At 43.2% G+C, this 20,717-nt stretch overlaps 1 protein-coding gene and 1 pseudogene across 1 annotated transcript; one reads left to right on the plus strand and one right to left on the minus strand.

Annotated features, from left to right (window-relative positions):
* Positions 1 to 2,883: 2,883 nt before the first annotated feature.
* On the plus strand, positions 2,884 to 5,502 carry LOC135057120 (zinc finger protein 300-like). Its single transcript, XM_063963017.1, has 2 exons — positions 2,884 to 2,890; positions 4,829 to 5,502. The coding sequence occupies exons 1-2, from the start codon at positions 2,884 to 2,886 to the stop codon at positions 5,500 to 5,502; spliced, it is 681 nt and encodes a 226-aa protein (XP_063819087.1).
* LOC134894573 (5S ribosomal RNA) lies at positions 2,906 to 3,024 on the minus strand (annotated as a pseudogene).
* Positions 5,503 to 20,717: the final 15,215 nt, after the last annotated feature.

A 20,717-nucleotide genomic window follows, 5' to 3' on the forward strand; every position in this document is an offset into this window, starting at 1 on the left:
TCCTTCGCACCATCCCTTCGCTGACCGCCGATGCCCGCTGTAGCCGTCCGACGCATGTGCGCATTGAGGCTCAGAAGCATGCACAGTTAGGATCTGATCGCCCGCTGTGTGAAAACGTACAGCAGCGATCAGATCTGAATTAGGCCCAATGTCTCTGCCCACTCTTCTAGGGCAGCCTACCGTGGCGCCTCAGCTGAACACATTTGTAAGACAGCCACATGGTCATCCATTAACACATTCATTAGACATTATGCCTTTGACACATTTGCTTCTCAGGATGCTGCATTTGCATTCTTTCCAATCAGGAGCGTCTCCTCCACTAGTGGCTGCTTTGGGATGTCGCAAGGTAGATCCTGTGGATCACTGTGGACCCTTATAGAGAAAGCAGAGGTTATGGTAGACTTGCGTAGATAACACTCTTTCTCTGAAGTCCACCGTGTTCACATGGATTCCTCCCTGTTGCAACTGATTTAAGAATCTGTACACTTACTAACCTCTTCCTGTCCTTAGGTATAGAAGTGTGTGTATGTTCTTCTCACCTGAATAGGTCTCCATCTTTAACTGCTCCTGCTTTGAGATTTGGAACCAACTGAATTGCCTGAGCCGGGAGTCAGGGATATAGGGGGCTGGCCCATTGCATCCTGGGAGTCTGAAAAGCTTATCTGTTTGGTGCTCGGTCCGCTGTCACTATTCTATATCCCAAGGTAGATCCTGTGAACACTGTGGACTTCAGAGAAAGAGGGTTATCTAGGGAAGTCTACCATAACCTCTGCTTTTGTTATCTTATGGGCTGTTTTGTGAGGATTTCTATTATTTTAATAGTTTTTCATAAAAGCTTGTGTTTTATATATGAGATGAGACCGGCGCCCATTCAGCTGCAGATTTCTGCTCTTTGTGTATACACTGTGGTAGTAGGTAGCGTCTCTCCATATTCACATTGACTAACATAACACTAAGAGAATGTCAGAAAACCTGTGAGGATGTTCTTTTTCTATAGTGTGTATCACTGTGTGTTTCAGGTGCCTATAAGGTGTCAGGATGTCACTGTCTATCTCTCCATGCAGGAGGGGGAGTATATAGAGGAACACAGGGGTCTGTACAAGGACGTGATGATGGAGAATCACCGGCCCCTCACATCACTGGGTAAGAGGAGACTGTCATGTATTGTACAGGGGAGAGCAGGTATGGAGGCCCCTATATACACACATCATCTGATAATCACATATATACACTGTACTCAGTCACTGTGTGTCTCCTACAGATGGACCCAGTAACAGAGATACCCCAGAGAGATGTCCTCGTCCTCTGTATTCCCAGGAGTGTACAGAGGAGAATCACAGGATCCCACAGGAGGATCAGGTAGGTGGGATTTAGGGTCTCGCCAATAAACCAAAGTGACTATCTGTGACTGAACGCCTCCGAAAGCACCGTCGTCACAGAATGAAGTCCAGGTCCCACGGGACCTGGCCAATTAGGGGATTCCCACTTACCGCCAGTAACCGCCTGTAACTGAATCCACCCACTGCGCACTGGGCGGGTACTATGCTGCCACAACCAGACTCCTTCCCGTTGCGTCTGGAAACAAGGTTCTGCTCTATGTGTCGACACGCTGTCTTACCACACCTGTGTGGTGTTGACTGATCCCCACTAATCGCTTGCCCTAGCATGGCATGGTAGCTCACGGATGGCAGAGCTTGGAGACACTGGGTGTTACCCTAAACAGCCTGAAAGACGGAGCTATGTTTAGCATAGCCCTGCTGGTCACAAGATGAAGCGGTCGTCTTTAGGCAAAACATGTTTATTCGCTCAAATAGTTCTAAAAAAACCTCTTCCCTAATTCTAGGGGCAACAGCAATACAGCAGATGTTTACAGCAGAGAGAAGATGGTATATATCCCCCTGAGGCTGCAGGACTCTCTTTATACAGTAAAACCACACTGAATCTCATGGGGTAGTCCCACCCTGAGTCTTTTCCATCCAGTCGGGATATCTTACAAAAAATAAATAAATTACATTTTAAAAGGATATAACTGCATAAAGCAATTTCCTTCTTCCTGTCACACAAAGTTTGGTGTCGTTTACACTGCATCCTTTACCACCTGGTAATTTACAAGTCTCCTTTGATCACACAGGTTCCATAGTTTATACAGTAGTGTCTGTATTTGTAACAAATGGTACATGAAAACAAGTTATACAAAGTATAGAAATTGTTTCCCCCAGCCATTCACGTATCTGGAGTGAATATACAGGAAATCATTGAAAACAAACTGATTTCCCCAATAGCATAGACCAGGCATGTCCAAACTGCGGAAGGTGGTTTTGCAGAGAAGCAAAAAAAGGGACTGTTTGATATGTCTCTCTGGGGCACACTTGATTATAATTGAATGACAAATTTATGGATCCGTGGAATGTATATGTAGCATTAAAACGTAACTTTTAATTTATTCTTCAGACGATAAGAATATACTCAAGTATTATTAAGGAAACATTTTTTTATACAAGAATTATTAATTAATTGATTAACCTTATAAGAAAAAAAGTAATTAATGCTGTATAAGACAGCAAAAAAGGATTAAAACAAGTATTAAATGGTATACAAATATGACGATATAATGATATGTCACTCGCCTAATGGGGGTGGGTGACAGATAATTTAGCTGTAAACCCACTTGATTTTAGACGAGTATTATTGTAAGACATTTGTCCATAGCGAAAATAAAGGAATTCTTGTTACCTCCATGAATGTATGATTACACGTATATATGTGTTTTTTATATAGGAGATTCAAGAAAAAGGCTTTTTTATTGCTGGGCTCCTTTTTAGGTGGTCAGCTCTATTGCGTATCTTGTGGTGTTGGCTTGCAAAAAAGTTTTTTTGCTAGTCAATGAAAGGTATGTACCTTAATTGGACTACAGTACCCAGTATTCCCGGAAGGTCACCCTTTCTGGTACTGACCGGGCCCAATGCTGCTTGGCTTCCAAGATCAGACGAGATCGGGCAGATCCAGCATGGTATGACTGTAGAAGATATAGTAAGTACCTCTCAGCCTAAAAAGCCGCTAATCTTAGCAAGCTGTGGTTCTGTTAGCAGAACTAATGGGTAAATAGTAGCCAAATAATGGTCCTTAAAAAGGACTCCCGTGGTTTTCGAGGGAACCAAAATGTGGAAAAGGTTAGAAACACATAAAGAATGATGATGAGAAAATGATGACCTCACGCAAATTGAGGTGTGATGATTAAATACTGATATGACAAAAATAGTAATATTAATATGGAATTGCTTTATACAGCTGTCTGAGTGGCACCTTATCTCAAAATATAGTTGTTATAAATAGTTTCCTAATAAAGAGTTAGTTGGTATAAGGTGACTGATAAATGATATAACTTTGCAACATTACAAGGCAGCTGACTGTTCAATCACTGGGATTTTGCAAGGAAAAAAGCAGTTATAGCAGCACTGTGTCCAATTGAAGAACAGATACAATTTGTTTAAGAATGTGCCACATAAATTGCAATGAGCAGCTGACTTATGTCACTGCATGATACAAATGTTTATCACAAACAGATATTGATAAATGATATAACTTTGCAACATTACAAGGCAGCTGACTGTTCAATCACTGGGATTTTGCAAGGAAAAAAGCAGTTATAGCAGCACTGTGTCCAATTGAAGAACAGATACAATTTGTTTAAGAATGTGCCACATAAATTGCAATGAGCAGCTGACTTATGTCACTGCATGATACAAATGTTTATCACAAACAGATATTGATAAATGATATAACTTTGCAACATTAAGGCAGCTGACTTTACAATCACTGGTATTTTGCAGGGAAAGAAGCAGTTGTAGCAGTACTGTGTCCAATTGAAAAACAGATACAATTTGTTTGAGAAATGTGACACATAAATTACAATGAGCAGTTGACTTGTGTCACTGCATAATGCAAATGTTTATATTTATCACAAACAGATATAGATATTTATAGATAAATCACATGAGCTGCAGAAGGCAGCTGATTTCTATTGCTGAGAAATGCAAAAATCAAAATAATATTTTGCTAGGAATACTGCAATAAAGCTGACTCAAATTTCAACATAAGAATTATTTGAAAATAATTAATTTGAACCAGCACAAGTACTAAAAGAGCAGCTGAGGTTCTTATTGCCAATAAATAGCACTAATCAACTGATTTTAATTGACAAAGTGGTCACAATCAATGAAAGCAAACATATTTGCAATTGAAAGCTGCTCTAATAATGAATAAGCAAAAAGCTCTCCTGTCAATGAAATGCCCTTGGTTAAGGATAATAATGCTTTCTTAATTTTCTGACTGAAGTTGGTGATGATAACATGATTAAACATTTAATTATCACACCAATAAGATGACAGCTGATAGTATTATTCCCTGTATTGGATAAGTGCCTTGTATCTGTGCACCGTATCCAAGGGTTTAATATTTACACCCATTAAATGGCTGAACAAAAGAATGTATGTTTTACCATGTAAGGGTAAAATCCCTTGTTTGAGTGTAAAGTGGTCAGAAAACATAAGGCAATTAGTGTGCCGGCTTTTATGTTGCCAGGTGCTTTGATGCACTGGGCGGGGGCAGCTTCTCCCGTGTGTTGTGCTTTTGGCACAGAGGGAGAGAGCTGAACAGGGGAGCTAGTAATCCGCTGCAAAGAGCGGTGTGAAACTTGCGGCTTGTGCTGGAAGGAGGCCGCCCGTCGGAGCCCCGTTGCCGAGGTCCCGGAAGTCGGGTGCCGGACCGGAAGTGACGCGCGTTTCGCTGGGAGGAGCTTGTTCACAGGATCTCAACAAAACTTAAACAGGTGAGAAACCATTTTCATGCTCTGAGTGTGGGAAAAGTTTTGCACGCAAATCACAGCTTGTTATACATCAGAGAAGTCACACAGGTGAGAACCCATTTCCATGCTCTGAGTGTGGGAAAAGTTTTCCACTCAAATCACAGCTTGTTATACATCAGAGAAGTCACACAGGTGAGAAACCATTTCCATGCTCTGATTGTGGGAAAAGTTTTATACTCAAATCACTGCTTGTTATACATCAGAGAAGTCACACAGGTGAGAAACCATTTTCATGCTCTGAGTGTGGGAAAAGTTTTGCACGCAAATCACAGCTTGTTATACATCAGAGAAGTCACACAGGTGAGAAACCATTTCCATGCTCTGAGTGTGCGAAAAGTTTTGCACGCAAATCACATCTTGTTAGACATCGGATAAGTCACGCAGGTGAGAAAGCATTTCCATACTCTCAGTGTGGGAAAAGTTTTCCACTCAAATCACAGCTTGCTAGACATCAGATAAGTCACACAGGTAAAAAACCATTTCCATGCTCTGAGTGTGAAAAAAGTTTTTCATTCAAATCACGGCTTGTTACACATCTGAGAAGTCACACAGGTGAGAAACCATTTCCTTGCTCTGAGTGTGGGATAAGTTATGCACGCAAATCACAGCTTGTTATACATCAGAAGTCACACAGGTGAGAAACCATTTCGATGCTGTGAGTGTGGGAAATGTTTTTCAGGCAAATCGTATCTAGTTAAACATCAGAAATCACACGGGAGTAAAGCATTACTATGATCTGATACACAACAGGGTTGTAGCAACACTCCAGTCACACAGTGACACTTTTAAGTTACTGCAGATAATTGGAATGTGTGTCATTAATATAAGACTGGAAAAGATGACTCAGATGAAATTTACAGTATTTCTTTATTGCAGTAGACAGGGCCAGACTGCCCATCTGTTACCTCTGGCATATTCCAGAAGGGCTGGTGGGCTCGGCCGGTTCCACAAACAGATGGGAAGGCCACACGCAGCCTCTAGCTCTCTGGTTTAGCTGCTCCCACTGCTCAAAGTGTGCGTCTCCATGGAAATGGGGGTGTGGATTTGCTGCACATTCTTGTGCTTCGTGTTCTTGTGCCCTTTCTCCCCCCGTGATGTGCGCTTGCAAGTTTACAAATGCCCAATCCAGATAGGAGCCCCAGTTCGTCCCTGGCAGGAGATATCGGCACTTCTCTCCACATCAATAACAGACCATCATGTTATATAGGCGTCTATGGGCCTAATTCAAGGTTGATCGCAAAGGAAAATCTTCCTCTAATTGGAAAATCCATGTGCACTGCAGGTGGGTCAGATGTAACATGTGCAGAGAGAGTTAGATTTAAGTGGGTTGTTTTCAAACAGAAATCTAAACTGCAGTGTAAAATGAAAGCAGCCAGTATTTCTCTAGCATCCATAAGGGATATTGGGGACACATTAGTACGATGGGAATAGATGGGGTCCAAAGGAACCAGTGCACTTTAAATTTCTCCAACTGGGTGTGCTGGCTCCTCCCCTCTATGCCCCCTCCTACAGGCAGTATAGAAAAAAGTGCCTCAGGAGAGGATGCACACTCTGCTAGCTCCAGAGTTTTTCTTAATTTTATTTTAAACTTTTGTTTATTTCGGTATGTTTGGGCAACAGCATATCTGCGCCGTGGGAGTTGGGGGGGGGGGGGGCGATCACTGGCCTTGCGAGTTGCAGAGCCGATTCCCCGCTGCAAGACCACCGTCCTGAGGGGTTCAGCGGGGTACTGCGCCTTTAATGTCACAACCGCAGCATGCCGCACATGCCTTACAGATTTATGAAGGTTAATGTCGGTGGTGAATAGAAACCGGGGGAGCCCTACTAGGGGGGGGTGCCCCGGTTCATGGTGCTGCTTTCACACGGGTGAGGCATAAGGGTCCCTCCTGGGGGGGATCCGCTATAGCCCCTGTGTCAAACTGGCTAGCGGTGAGCTGAACTAAGCATTCATGTAAGGTTACAGCATGTTTTGGTGACATGGCCAGTATAAATATAATCAGTAACTCCGGCGCCATTACAGGGGTCAGAGCTACATCTGAGCGGGCTCAGCTGCATTTTGGTGCCTTCCTCTGCATAAGCAGCAGCAGCCTCATACAGCTCCTCTGGACTCTGACAAACTCTGGATCACTGGTACTGGGTGTAGTTTAGGGGATGAGCCGTTATTTGTGCACATTACTTATTCCTAAAGAGGAAACCGTTGTAAACAATCAGTTTTTGATGATATAAAAACGCAGACAGTTTCACTGGGGCTCTCTGGTGTGGGTGTTCTGGTGCATTCTCTTCCTCTGTGTCTCCTCTCACATGCAATAGGGCAGGCTTGCATTGAACGATGATCTGTGTTGTATGTGTATTGTTGTGTGTTACTTTTCATCATGGTAAAACAAGTTGCTGTATGCAGTGTGTGTAACACCAGATTTTCCCCACTCTCAGTTGGTTCCATTTCATGTGAGCAGTGTAGTCAGTCCTCACAGAACGTAGGGAGGGTCACGAGCCTTCCTGGCTGGGTGCAATCAAAACTATGATGTCTGATATGTCATCTCAGCTCACTGCAAATGCCCACAAAACACAAGAACTGCAACAAGCAGTAGCAGATCTAGCTGCCAGGGCTGATGTTCCTTATCCCTCTATCTACTGCAGGTCCACATAAACGTGCTTTACCTACACTTCTATCAGATATGGATGATGATATACAGGATGATGTTGATTCCATAAGTGGGGATTCCACTCCTACACAGGGTATTGAACCCCTCATTTTAGCTATAAGGGATGTGCTGAAGCTCCCTCAAGACAAACTGGCTACACATTTCTTGACTCTAAAGAATTAGATGATTTATTTAAGCTAGTCTGAAAAAATCCAGATAAGAAATATCAGGTGTCAAAACGGTTTTTGCATACATTCCCCTTTGCCCAGGAGGGCAGAAAGTTCTGGGAAGAATCTCCGGCTGTAGACGTCTGTCTCTCGCCTCTCTTAGAAGGCGGTACTCCCGGCTCCGGGCTCCTTTACAGTAAAGGACTCGTGGGATAGAAAAATTGAGACCACACTGAAATCTTTCTACATTGCTGTAGGTGTATCTCAAAGACCGGTCATTGCAGTACGGATGGTGTAATGGTTAGCATTACTGCCTCACAGCACTGAGGTCATGGGTTCAATTCCCACCATGGCCCTAACTGTGTGGAGTTTGTATATTCTCCCAGTACTCGCGTGGGTTTCCTCCGGGTGCTCCGGTTTCCTCCCACAATCCAAAAAATATACAGGTAGGTTAATTGGCTCCCAACAAAATTAACCCGAATGTGTGTGTGTGTGTGTACATGTGGCAGCGAATATAGATTGTAAGCACCACTGGGGCAGGGACTGATGCGAATGGCCAAAATATTCTCTGTAAAAGCGCTGTGGAATATGTTTGCGCTATATAAAATAACTGGTAATAAATATAATACATAAATAATTGCAGGTTGCTGGATGACACATGCAATTCATTCCTGGGCTACTCAAATTCAGGAGGGTCTCTCGGGTGACATCACCCTGGTTACTACGGTAACTTCCCTAAAACACATTCAGGACATGGCAAGAGTTCTCTGTGACTCCATAAAAGAGACTGGCAATATAAATGCAAGGACCACTGCTATGGATTGCAGACGCTGACTCAAAACGCAATGTGGAATCTATTCCCTTAACAGGTGAATGGCTCTTTGGAGGCGAATTGGGCGCATGGATCTCCAAAGTTACTGCTGGGAAATCCACGTTTCTTCCCCCGGGGCTCCGCCTGCTAAACGTACCTACCCGGGACTGTCTACTCAGTCCTTTCACTCCAGCAGATTTCAATCTAGGGCCAGAGGTATGCAGCTAAAGGCACCAGAGGTAAACCTAAGAAACCAGCCGTTGCTGGCTCTCAGAAACAGAGCACCAGTTCAGCTTCCGCAAAATCCTCAGTATGACGGTGCCCACCCACTCCGGGAGGATCTCGAGGTGAGAGCTTGGTTACGTCACTTTAGCCACATCTGGGAAAGTTCCTGCCAGGGCGCCTGGGTAAGGGACCTTTTTTCTCAGGGTTACAAGCTGGAGTTCGACGGTGCTCCTCCCCAACAATTTTTCAAATCCAGCTGTGGAAAATATGTGTGTTACGCTACTACTGGCTATCACAAAGTTAGTCCAGTCCCAAGTCATTGTTCCAGTACCCCTGCTGCAGCAAGGATAAGCTTACTACTCCAGTCTGTTCGTAGTGCCAAAACCAGACGGGTCTGTGAGGCCCATTTTGAATCTGAAGTCCTTGAATCCTTACCTAAAGGTTTTCAAATTCAAGATGGAAACTTTGAGAGCAGTGATCGCAGGCCTAGAACAACAGGAATTCCTAGTGTCCCTGGTGGTCTGCCCAAGAGGCCCTACTTCCGATCAACATCCTGGAACTTTGGGCTATCTACAATGCTCTGATTCAGTCCTCCCTTCTCCGGGATCAGGCAATTCAGGTACAGTTGGACAATGCCACAGCTGTGGCGTACATCAATCGACAAGGAGGGACAAAAAAACGGGCCTGCATGCGAGAAGTATCAAGAATACTCCTCTGGGCGGAAAGAAATGCAAGAGCACTGTCTGCAATATTCATTCCAGGAGTGGACAACTGGGAAGCAGACTTCCTGAGTCGCCACGATCTCCACCCAGGGGAGTGGGGCCTACACGCAGAGGCGTTACTTACTTGCAAAACTCCTGGTACAGCCGAAGGTGAAAGGGGGCGTGACTTCGTGGCAGGGGCGTGGCTTCGCGTCCTTACCCCGTTTTCGGCACATTGTGGGGCCGGGGGACGCTTGCTTCCCCCCGGATACTGATGCATCTGCGGTGCTGGCTTCTGCACTGTGACAGGAGCTGGGTTGCTGCACGTTATGATCTAGTGCAGCACCCAGCTCCTGCCACTGAGCAGGAGCCGGTACTTTGCTGTCACCCCTCGGAGGGTAATACCTGGTTGCAGACCACACCCACCTTGTGACGCCGGTGCCTACACCCTCAGGTGTTTCAACAGATCATCGACAGGTGGGGTTGCCCCCAGATCGACATGATGGTGTCTCGTTTCGACAAGAAACTTTGCTGCTATTGCTCGTGAACCAGAGACACTCAGGCATGTGCAGTGGATGCACTGACGTTGCCTTGGCCTTACCAGCTGGTCTACATATTTCCTCCGATTCCATTGATCCCAAAGGTACTCGAGAATCCCGCATCACGGAGTACAAGCAATTCTGCTTGCCCCGGAGAGTGTGGTACATGGATCTTCTGGGCATGTCCATAGTAGACCCTTGGCCTCTGCCAGTAAGAAGGGATCTTCTTCAGCAGGGTCCGTTCGTCTGCTCGGACTTACGGCGGCTTCGTTTGATGGCATGGAAGTTCAGCGGAACATCCTAGCTCACAATGGACTTTCCAAAAAGGTCATTGCCACTATGGTGCAAGCCAGGAAACCTGTCACGTCAAAACACTATCATCATATCTGGCGGAGATATGTCTCCTGATGTGAGGAATGCACTTATACATTTGCTGCATTCCACTTGGGAAGATTCCTTCATTTCCTGCAGGCTGGAGTGGATAAAGGCTTACATCTGGGATTCATTAAGTTCCAGATTTCAGCTCTTTCAATCTTTTTCTTCCAAAAGAAGTTGGCTATGCTGCCTGAAGTTCAGACCTTCTTGCAAGGGGTGCTTCACATACAACCTCCGTTTGTGCCGCCTACAGCACCTTGGGATTTGGATGTGGTGTTAAGATTTCTGCAGTCCTCCTGGTTTGAACCTCTGATGATGGTGGAAGACAAGTACCTCATGTGGAAGACAGTGATGTTAGTGGCCCTGGCTTCTGCTAGGCGTGTCTCGGAATTGGGGGGACTTATAGTGTAAAAGTCCTTACTTGGTCTTTTACGAGAACAGAGCGGACCTAATGACTAGACAGCAGCTCCTTCCGAAGGTAGTCTCCGTGTTTCACTTGAATCGAACTATTGTGAACCCATCCAGTTCTGGCACTTCTGCCCCTCCGGAGTCAATGGATGTGGTGCGAGCCTTGAAGATCTATGTCAAGAGGACGGCTCAGATCAGAAAGACGGATTCCTTGTTTGTGCGGTATGATGCACAGAAAAAGTGTTGCCCTGCTTCTAAGCAGTCCATTGCTCGTTGGCTTTGGCTTACTATCCATCAGGCCTATGTGTTGGCAGCCTTACCTGTTCCACAGTTTCTGAAGGCCCACTCTACAAGATCGGTGGGGTCTTCCTGGGCAGCTGCCCGTTGAGTCTCTGCCCTGCAACTCTGCCGAGCGGCTACCTGGTTGGGGAAGAACATCTTTGTGAAGTTCTACAAGTTCGATACCCAGTTTGGGCATGTTCCCGCCCATTCTGAAAGCTTAGGGACATCATCATCGTACTAATGTGTCCCCAATATCCCTTATGGATGCTAGAAAAAATAGGATTTTAAATACCTATCGGTAAATCCTTTTCTCATAGTCCATAAGGGATATTGGGCGCCCTCCTCTGTGCGGTGACTTTTCCTGCAGGTTCTCTGTTATGTGTTACCTGTTCAGCTGTTGCTGTTTATGTTGCCAGGTGTTGCTGGCCAGTCTATGTTATGGTGTACTGGTGTGTAAAACTGACCACACTTATTGTTATGTTCCTTCTCTCACGTATGTCATTTCACCTTCGGGCACTGTTTTACCTATAACTGCCTGTAGGAGGTAGCATAGAGGGGAGGAGCCAGCACACCTAGTTGAAGAAATGTAAAGTGCCCTGGCTCCTTAGGACCCAGTTTATACCCATCGTACTAATGTGTCCCCAATATCCCTTATGGACTACGAGAAAAGGATTTACCGGTAGGTAGTTAATATCCTATTTTAGCCTTCACAGAAACAATCTAACCCACCCAAATCTAACTCTCTCTGCACATGTTACATCTGACCCACCTGCAGTGCACAAGGTTTTGCCCATTGAAAACGCCCATTGCAGCAATTTCGACTGCATCGCAATATGCGGGCTAATCGCAAAACCATACGCAATTATCGGAACATCATAGATTTTTCCTATCTATGCCAGGCAAGGTCATATATACTCGCATATTTTGCAGCTATACAGGTATACCTATTGTATAATATACCTTACATGGAAAATATGCATATTCCATAGAGTTAGATGTGTGACCTTTATAACCGCATTAGTTAATTATAAGATTGAAAGCTAGATCACAAAAATTTGGGCGCAAATGGTTAATATATTCTTAACCAGAACAACTCCACATTAATAGTGCCTAATAGAAGTAGATCCCAGCTGACATAGCCAGTCACAGATAGCTTTAACAAGAGAATGAGTAAAGCAAGTTACTCTGGTAGAGATAGCTTATACATTTATTAGAACTTAGTAGAATTTGTTCATTCAGGACACACAATTAGGTAAAATGACTATAAAAGTAGCAATAATGTATCAAAATGTTAATACATGCGTCAAACTCACCTCCTCACCAATACTTGATTAATAAGCGCCAGTTCCATAGAATTTCATGGATATAAACAGTCACAGATAGCTTTAACTATCACAGGCAGTAAGAATGCAGTGAATGGTCAGCCAGCGGTATGCTGCTACCTCATGCTCACATTAGTTATTTTCACCAGCTGTATCTTTAGCCGTCCTGGATATAAAGTCTCATATGGTCCATTGAGCTGCTCGGGTGTAGGGGAGTGTAGCAAGTGTTTTGCAATATGCAGCGGGAGGGAGGCCGCAGCTCATGAACTCCTGTCTGTCTCCGTGCTTTATGGTGGCAATTGGCAAAAGGAGCGCAGTAGGTGAGGGAGGGTGCCGTGTGTCCTTAACTCGTTTCGCCACTGTTCAGATCTGGCGGATTCTTCAGAAGGAATGTTAGTATTGTGCACTCCAGGTAGTCACCTTTTTAAAGGCATCAGTGTCCAATCAAATGTCTCAGTTCATTGTTAAGGCGATACTCACACCTGGAGAATGTATTCAAAAGCAACTGCCCCATGTGGAGGTGATTAATATCCATTTAATATAAAGTATATCTTATCATTATAGAAATAGTATTATAAACATGGCATCATTGAGAAATTGCTAGTTTAATAAGCAATATATATAAAAAGCATACTTTATATATAGCTTCATTGTTGATTTATATATATAGATAGATAGATAGATAGATTATAATCTTTAACATTCAGTTCCAGCAACAAGAATCCTCTATGTGCTAAATAGCCTAGTGGGTTAAAGCGCTGGTATACCGACCATAGAGGTCCATGGTCGATCCCCCTGTGGGGCTTTGGTAAATAATTTTTTCTTTCATCAGATTATATATTCTTTATATCCTCCATTATATAAATAGCTTATCTGGTCAAGTGTCATCATTTATTCAAATCATTGGTGCATCACATACAAATGTAATCTCTCATGAACACATTACAGCTATCTAGTTTGACTTTTTATTTTTCAACTTTAACATTAAATTCCATGATCAGAATTCTTCAATGTGCTAAATAGCCTAGTGGACTAAAGCGCTATTACACTGCGCAGTAAGACCCGGGTACAATCCTCCAGCGATACTCCAACTTTTCTTCAGAAAATAAAATTACTCAATCTTCAATACTCATTGGTCATCTATTATTCATAACTTCCACCACTTTAAGAGCAAATACATATATATATATATATATATATATATATATATATATATATATATACAAATGTAATGTTCCATAATACACATTTATTTTTATTTAGCTAGCTATTGATACCTTATATTCCATACTCAGAGCAATGGATGTTATGGTTTCTAAACAAATTCTGTGAAAGAGAAAGAAAGGGGGAGGGAAAGGAGGTTTTGATATCTGGATGTCACACAAATTAGATGTTGTTCATCTCAGTTGTGTCATTGAGACCTACAGGGGACATGGTATGTAAAGAAAATATCCAGAGAGCTTCCCTTTTACATAGTTGATTGAATATGTTTCCTCCTCTGTCCTTTCTGTCTGTTCTATACCCTGCACTGATAAAACATTAACACCCCCTTTATGCTTAAAGTTTACATGACGTGATAAGCTATGTGTCATTTCCACATGTAGAACATTACGTCTGTGTTATAGGAACCTGTGGTCTTACCACAGTTATAACATCCTTTAATGATTATATGAGAACTTATCCAGCTATTCATAGTAGCAGGATTTTTTAAAGAAGTTGATCCTTTTAAGCAGAGCTGGCCAAACCGGTCCTCGAGATCTACCAACAGTTCATGTTTTCCAGGCCTCCCGGAGATCTGTAGAATGGTCAGTTAGGAATTAATGCAGCACATCCTAATTAGTAATGACCACACCTGTGCACCAGCTAGGTGGTCTGGTAAATGTGTACTGTTGGTAGATCTTGAGGACTGGTTTGGCCAGCCCTGCTTTACATTCTTAAGATTACTTGTTTTTTTGAAAATAATTCTTAGTTGTTCTTCTATGCAGTTCACAAGCACATTATCATGTTTTAATAAATTTTTTTTTTTTTTTTATAAATTTGATTGTGTATTAAATTTGAGATAAAAATAGGACCTACATTTTTATTGGACTTGATTCGTTTTTGCATTTTGGATACAGAATAAATTATTATGTTTTGTATTTAGAGCTCATTTAATTCTTTTTTCAAAAGGCCTCTTGGATAGCCCTGTGCAACAAATGCCTGTCAGGTCATCAACTTGTTGTATAAATTGTGTATCTTTTGAACAATTATGCCTGATTCTTAGGTATTGGCTCTTTGGAGTGTTCAATAGCCAGGGTTTGTAACGACAGCTATTAAAGTTAAGAAACTTACCGCAATCGACATCTTTTTTGTGTGTGTAGATAACCAAACTGTTCCCTTCTACTTGGAGGGCAATGTCCAAGAATCTAATTCTTGTGGGGTGTTTAGTATTCATAAATGTCAAACCAAAAGTGTTGTCATTTAAGTAATGAATAAATGAATGTGTGGAAAACCCATCACCTTCCCAAATAAAGAATATGTCATCAATGTACCAACCATAGATCACCAGATTCGCCCCAAAAGGTCCCTCCCAGACGTAAGTCTGTTCAAAGAGTCCCATATATAGATTTGCAATACTTGGGGTGAATCTGGTGCCCATGGCGCTACCGTGCTTCTGTAAATACAATTTGGAATCAAAAGTGAAATAGTTATGTGTGAATATAAATTGAATGGAATCAAGAATAAAGTTACACTGTGCTAAAGTAAAATTATCAGGACTCAAATAATTCTTACGTGCATTAATGCCTCAATATGTGTGGTATATTCGTATATAGAGACTCAACATCCCAAGTCAAATGTACATAATCAGCTTTCCATTTGATGTCTTTAATATGATTGATAAAGGGAGTTGAGTCTAGTATACGATTTTAAAAAAACGTGAGGATGTAAATATGAGTCAATGGGCTGGATTAAAAATTTCCGTCCTCCCCTCCTGCCCCCATCGTGCCCGCCGGCAGTATTCAGATGTTGCTGCCGATGGGCATGATATCAGCATTTTAGCTCGACACCCCGTCCGGTGGTGAGCTGAAATGCATGAAAAGTGACTCATTTGGATGCCCAAATGGGACTTTTCACAATCGCGCCCATGATTTTAGTCGGGTTTAGCTGCTTGACGAGGCTAATCCCGTCTCTTATGGGCGCAATCAGCGTGATAATATTGCCTCGCGATCTTTCGTCATTTTAGACGGCAGATCGGGGGCAATAAAACATTTGAATTCCGCCCAAAAAATGCAGATAAATTTGTGGTTAGGCATCCCACGTCAGAAATTATAGGACGCACAAGAGTTGAAGAAAGAGATTTGTGTATTTTAGGTAAGTGATAGTATGTGAGGATAATAGGAAGTGAATTAAACAAAAAATTATATTTGTTCTTGGACACCGTCCCCTTTTGTAGTGCACCATCGAGTAAACTTTTTACTTAACTCAGACGTTCCACTGAAGGATCTTTGGGAAGTATGGTGTGGAACTTGGAATTATTCGATTGTCTAGTGGCCTCACTGATGTAGTCACTCTTGTCTTGTATAACTACGCCGCTGCCCCTATCCGCTGTCTTTATTATAATCTAATTATCATCCTTTAGGGTTTGAAGTGCCTTTCTTTCATTTGGTTGTAAACTATACTTTTGTTTATATTTATTGGTAGAGGTACATATTTTTCTAAAATCACTAAGAGTAGCCGCACTAGTGTCCCTTTCTATTCTAATGGGATAAGGACAGCTCTATCCATCTAAAAAGAAAATAGTGCACATAACAATACTACATATTGTATGTCTGTTTCTTCTGTTTCCATATAAAAACACTGGGTATCAACTGCTCCTATTGAGAAACATTTGTTGAACCATCGGTTTCCTGAAGTCTGAAGTGTTTGTGGATCTTAAAGATACCTTGATAGGAATATCTCCATTTCTTGTCCTGTGAGTGTGGTACGCATTTCCATATGATACAGCAGTAATAGGAGAAAAGATACCTTTATATACTTGACTCATTCCCACTTTAAAGTGAGTTTAGGTATGCTCTTCCATGCATACTTTATGGTGAAGGACACATAAAGAGGGTGAAGAAATCTAAAGAAACCTTTCTGCACACATATTCGCCTCTCCCAGTGTGAGTTGAGGTACGCACTGCATATAGATTCCCCTCCTATGCTATTATGTATTTTTCTCTAACGTCCTTGTGGATGCTGGGGACTCCGTAAGGACCATGGGGAATAGACGGGCTCCGCAGGAGGCTGGGCACTCTAAAGAAAGATTAGGTACTATATCTGGTGTGCACTGGCTCCTCCCTCTATGCCCCTCCTCCAGACCTCAGTTAGAATCTGTGCCCAGCCAGAGGTGGATGCACCTAGTGGGCTCTCCTGAGCCTGCTAGAAAAATAATTTGTTATGTTTTTTATTTTCAGTGAGCTTCTGCTGGCAACAGACTCACTGCTACGTGGGACTGAGGGGAGAGAAGCGAACCTACCTGCTTGCAGCTAGGTTGCGCTTCTTAGGCTACTGGACACCATTAGCTCCAGAGGGATCGAACACAGGCACCTGTCCTCGATCGCCGCCGCCCCCCTCGCAGAGCCAGAAGTCTGAAGACCAGGAGAAGACAGAAGACATCAAAATCGGCGGCATGTAGACTCCTGTCTTCACTAAGGTAGCGCACAGCACCGCAGCTGTGCGCCATTGCTCCCACTCACACCACACACTCCGCTCACTGTAGGGTGCTGGGGGGCGCCCTGGGCAGCAATTTATATACCTTTGGGCAAATTATGGACATATATACAGTCCTAGACTGTATATATGTGAAAACTCCGCCATTTTTTACACATGAGAGCGGGACAGAAGCCCGCCGCTGAGGGGGCGGAGCTTCTTCCTCAGCACTAACCAGCGCCATTGTTTCTTCACAGCTCTGCTGGAAGCAGCTTCCCAGACTCTCCCCTGCAGTATCCAAGGTACAACAAGGGCAAAAGAGAGGGGGGGGGCACATAAATTTAGGCGCAAAAGACATTATTATTGTGATTGTTATCAGCAGCTACGGGGTGGACACTTCTTATAGTGTAATCCCTGGGATATATAGCGCTGTGGTGTGTGCTGGCATACTCTCTGTCTCCCCAAAAGCCTTTGTGGGGTCCTGTCCTCAGTCAGAGCATTCACTGTGTGGCTGCGGTGTGTCGGTACGTCAGGTCGACATGTTTGATGAGGAGGGATACGTGGAGGCGGAGCAAGTGCATATGGATGTGGTGTCAACGCCGTCGGCGCCGACACCGGATTGGATGGATATGTGGAAGGTGTTAAATGAGAATGTAAATTCTTTGCATAAAAGGTTAGACAAAGCTGAAGCCTTGGGACAGTCAGGGTCTCAACCAGTGCCTGATCCCACAGTGCAGAGGCCGTCGGGGTCTCACAAGCGTCCACTATCCCAGTTAGTTGACACAGATGTCGACACGGAGTCTGACTCCAGTGTCGACGAGGATGAGGCAAAATTACAGCCTAAAATGGCTAAGGCCATCCGCTACATGATTTTAGCAATGAAGGAGGTATTGCACATTTCTGAAGAAACCCCTGTCCCTGACAAGTGGGTTCATATGTATGGGGAGAAAAAGCAAGAGGTCACTTTTCCCCCGTCACATGAATGGAATGAATTATGTGAGAAAGCCTGGGAATCTCCTGAGAGGAAAGTAATTATTTCCAAGAGATTGCTGATGGCGTATCCCTTCCCGCCAAAAGACAGGTTACGCTGGGAGTCGTCTCCCAAGGTAGACAAGGCATTAACGCGCTTGTCTAAGAAGGTGGCCCTCCCATCTTAGGATACGGCCGCCCTTAAAGACCCTGCGGATAGAAAACAGGAAGGTTTCCTGAAGGTATCTATACGCATTCGGGTACCCTTCTTAGGCCAGCTATTGCTTCAGCCTGGATGTGTAGCGCAGTGGCGGCATGGACAGATACACTGTCGGAAGAATTAGATACCCTGGATAGGGACTCTGTTTTATTAACCCTGGGGCATATCAAGGACACAGTCCTATATATGCGGGATGCTCAGAGGGACATTTGCTTGCTGGGCTCTAGGGTAAACGCACTGTCCATTGCGGCCAGAAGGGTCTTATGGACTCGGCAATGGACAGGAGATGCTGATTATAAAAGATGATAGTGTATGAGCTTCCTTTTTTATGGCAAATATATATTGATTCAAGCTTTTTCACTTTTAACAAAGATATTTACTGCTCCTCACTTCTTTAGGTTAGTGTTTCCTTAAGAAGCTTCACAGATATATTATAAGCAACATTGTATTTCAAAGCATGAATTACTCATTGTTATAACGCCAGATGTATTCCAAGGCCAGTCAAGCATATCGCCAAAAGTTATGAACATTGGGGAGGATTTTGACCTGTCCTGACCTCCAGAAGGGATGTTCCGGGGAAAGCTGATAATCGCAAAGCAATAAATATGTTTTAATTGCAATTTATAATATTGTTTGACAGATGACGTGTTTCAGTTTTCAAGACATACATGGTGTATGCTGATTGGCTAATTGTATTGGCACACATGAATCCTTTGTTCTTCTGCTATAAAAATAAAGCCATGATGGCACCCTAACAGATCAACTATGAACTGCTTAGGTTACACAATGATCCGGTGTCACTTATTCATTCACTGATCTCCAACCGGTTGCTAAGGGAAACAGCATTCTGACTGATGACTGAAGAGAATTCATAATCAGACCTGAATAGGTTAACATACGCTATCATTTTGGGAGCATCGTCCGGGGTATTCCAGCATCTCCCCCACTGGCAATAAATCCTCTGATCTTTCAGGAACCGCTGATAACAAAAAAAAACCGGTAAGTGAGATTTATTGTGTAGATTTCTACCTGCTCACTTGAACTCAGCGCTTCCTGTGTAAATCAAGAGGAAGACCAGTCGGGAAGGTCAGAGAATATCTTAAAGAGCCCAGCGTCAGTCAGAAGAAATTTTTTTAAGGTACCATACATGTATGTTATATTGTTGAAGTATGTTATATTGTTGAAGTATGTTATATTGTTGAAGTATGTTATATTGTTGAAGTATGTTATATTGTTGAAGTATGTTATATTGTTGAATTGTGTTATATTGTTGAATTGTGGGTAAATAATTTCAGATAATTTGTCACAAGTGCACAGGGGGAATTAATCAAGTATGCAGAAAACTTTTAAATTGTGCAAATACTGATGCGTGTTTGTTGAGAAAATAGAGCCGTTTTATAAAAGTGGCGCATGGCCAAGATATGTTCTAATGCTGATAACCAGTTTGAATTGATAAATAACCAGAGGTATATGCAAATCTTGTACCTGTGTTGTTGTGTTAATAAAATACGAAGGGTCTGTAGCACCAAGATTGCTGGCAATTACAAGCACTGAAGTCTCATTTGGTTATGTGGAAAATGATGATGAATTTTATTGTACAAAAGGGTGTCATTTTAAAAAGAGAATTGTTGGAACATTACATTAAGAATGATTGATTTAACATCATAACCTATTGGCCTGGGAACCACATAATTCCAGGTCTAAGACCCATGTGCCGTGCAGTCTCAAACAGCTGCCGTGCACGCAGATAACAGATATAGAATTTACGGTCATCTTTGTTTTTGTATCCTTGCACTGTTATATGTACTCTGTCAACATGCTTTTGAAAAGGTGGGGGGGAGTCGGGTTGTCTGCTGAATAATGAAACTAGATTCTCCTACACACACTGATAGGTATTTCTCACATCCAAGCATTCCCGGTGTTAGCTGTTACTTTCTGAAGAAAAACAAGCATTAAACTACAACAGGGATACTGATACAAGCAGGAGTCCATATAGGCAGGGGGATAGACCCTTGGAGTAACTTAACAATAATATTAGGGACGCATCTCAGTGATCCAGAAGAAATAATCTATTATGCAGGTCTCACTTGGGGAGCAGTCTCCACCAACACAGGCAACACTACAACCCCAGTCATTTGTCCACAGACGGATTGAAGAAGCTCTTGGAGCAGGCTTCCCGTCAGGGGGGGACACTTGACCTAGATAGAGATTCAACACTACAACCCCAGTCATTTGTCCACAGACGGATTGAAGAAGCTCTTGGAGCAGGCTTCCCGTCAGGGGGGGACACTTGACCTAGATAGAGATTCAACACTACAACCCCAGTCATTTGTCCACAGACGGATTGAAGAAGCTCTTGGAGCAGGCTTCCCGTCAGGGGGGGACACTTGACCTAGATAGAGATTCTCCACCAACACAGGCAACACTACAACCCCAGTCATTTGTCCACAGACGGATTGAAGAAGCTCTTGGAGCAGGCTTCCCGTCAGGGGGGGACACTTGACCTAGATAGAGATTCTCC

Source organism: Pseudophryne corroboree, chromosome 3 (assembly GCF_028390025.1).
Source record: "Pseudophryne corroboree isolate aPseCor3 chromosome 3, aPseCor3.hap2, whole genome shotgun sequence".
In the NCBI taxonomy this organism is placed as follows: Eukaryota; Metazoa; Chordata; class Amphibia; order Anura; family Myobatrachidae; genus Pseudophryne; species Pseudophryne corroboree.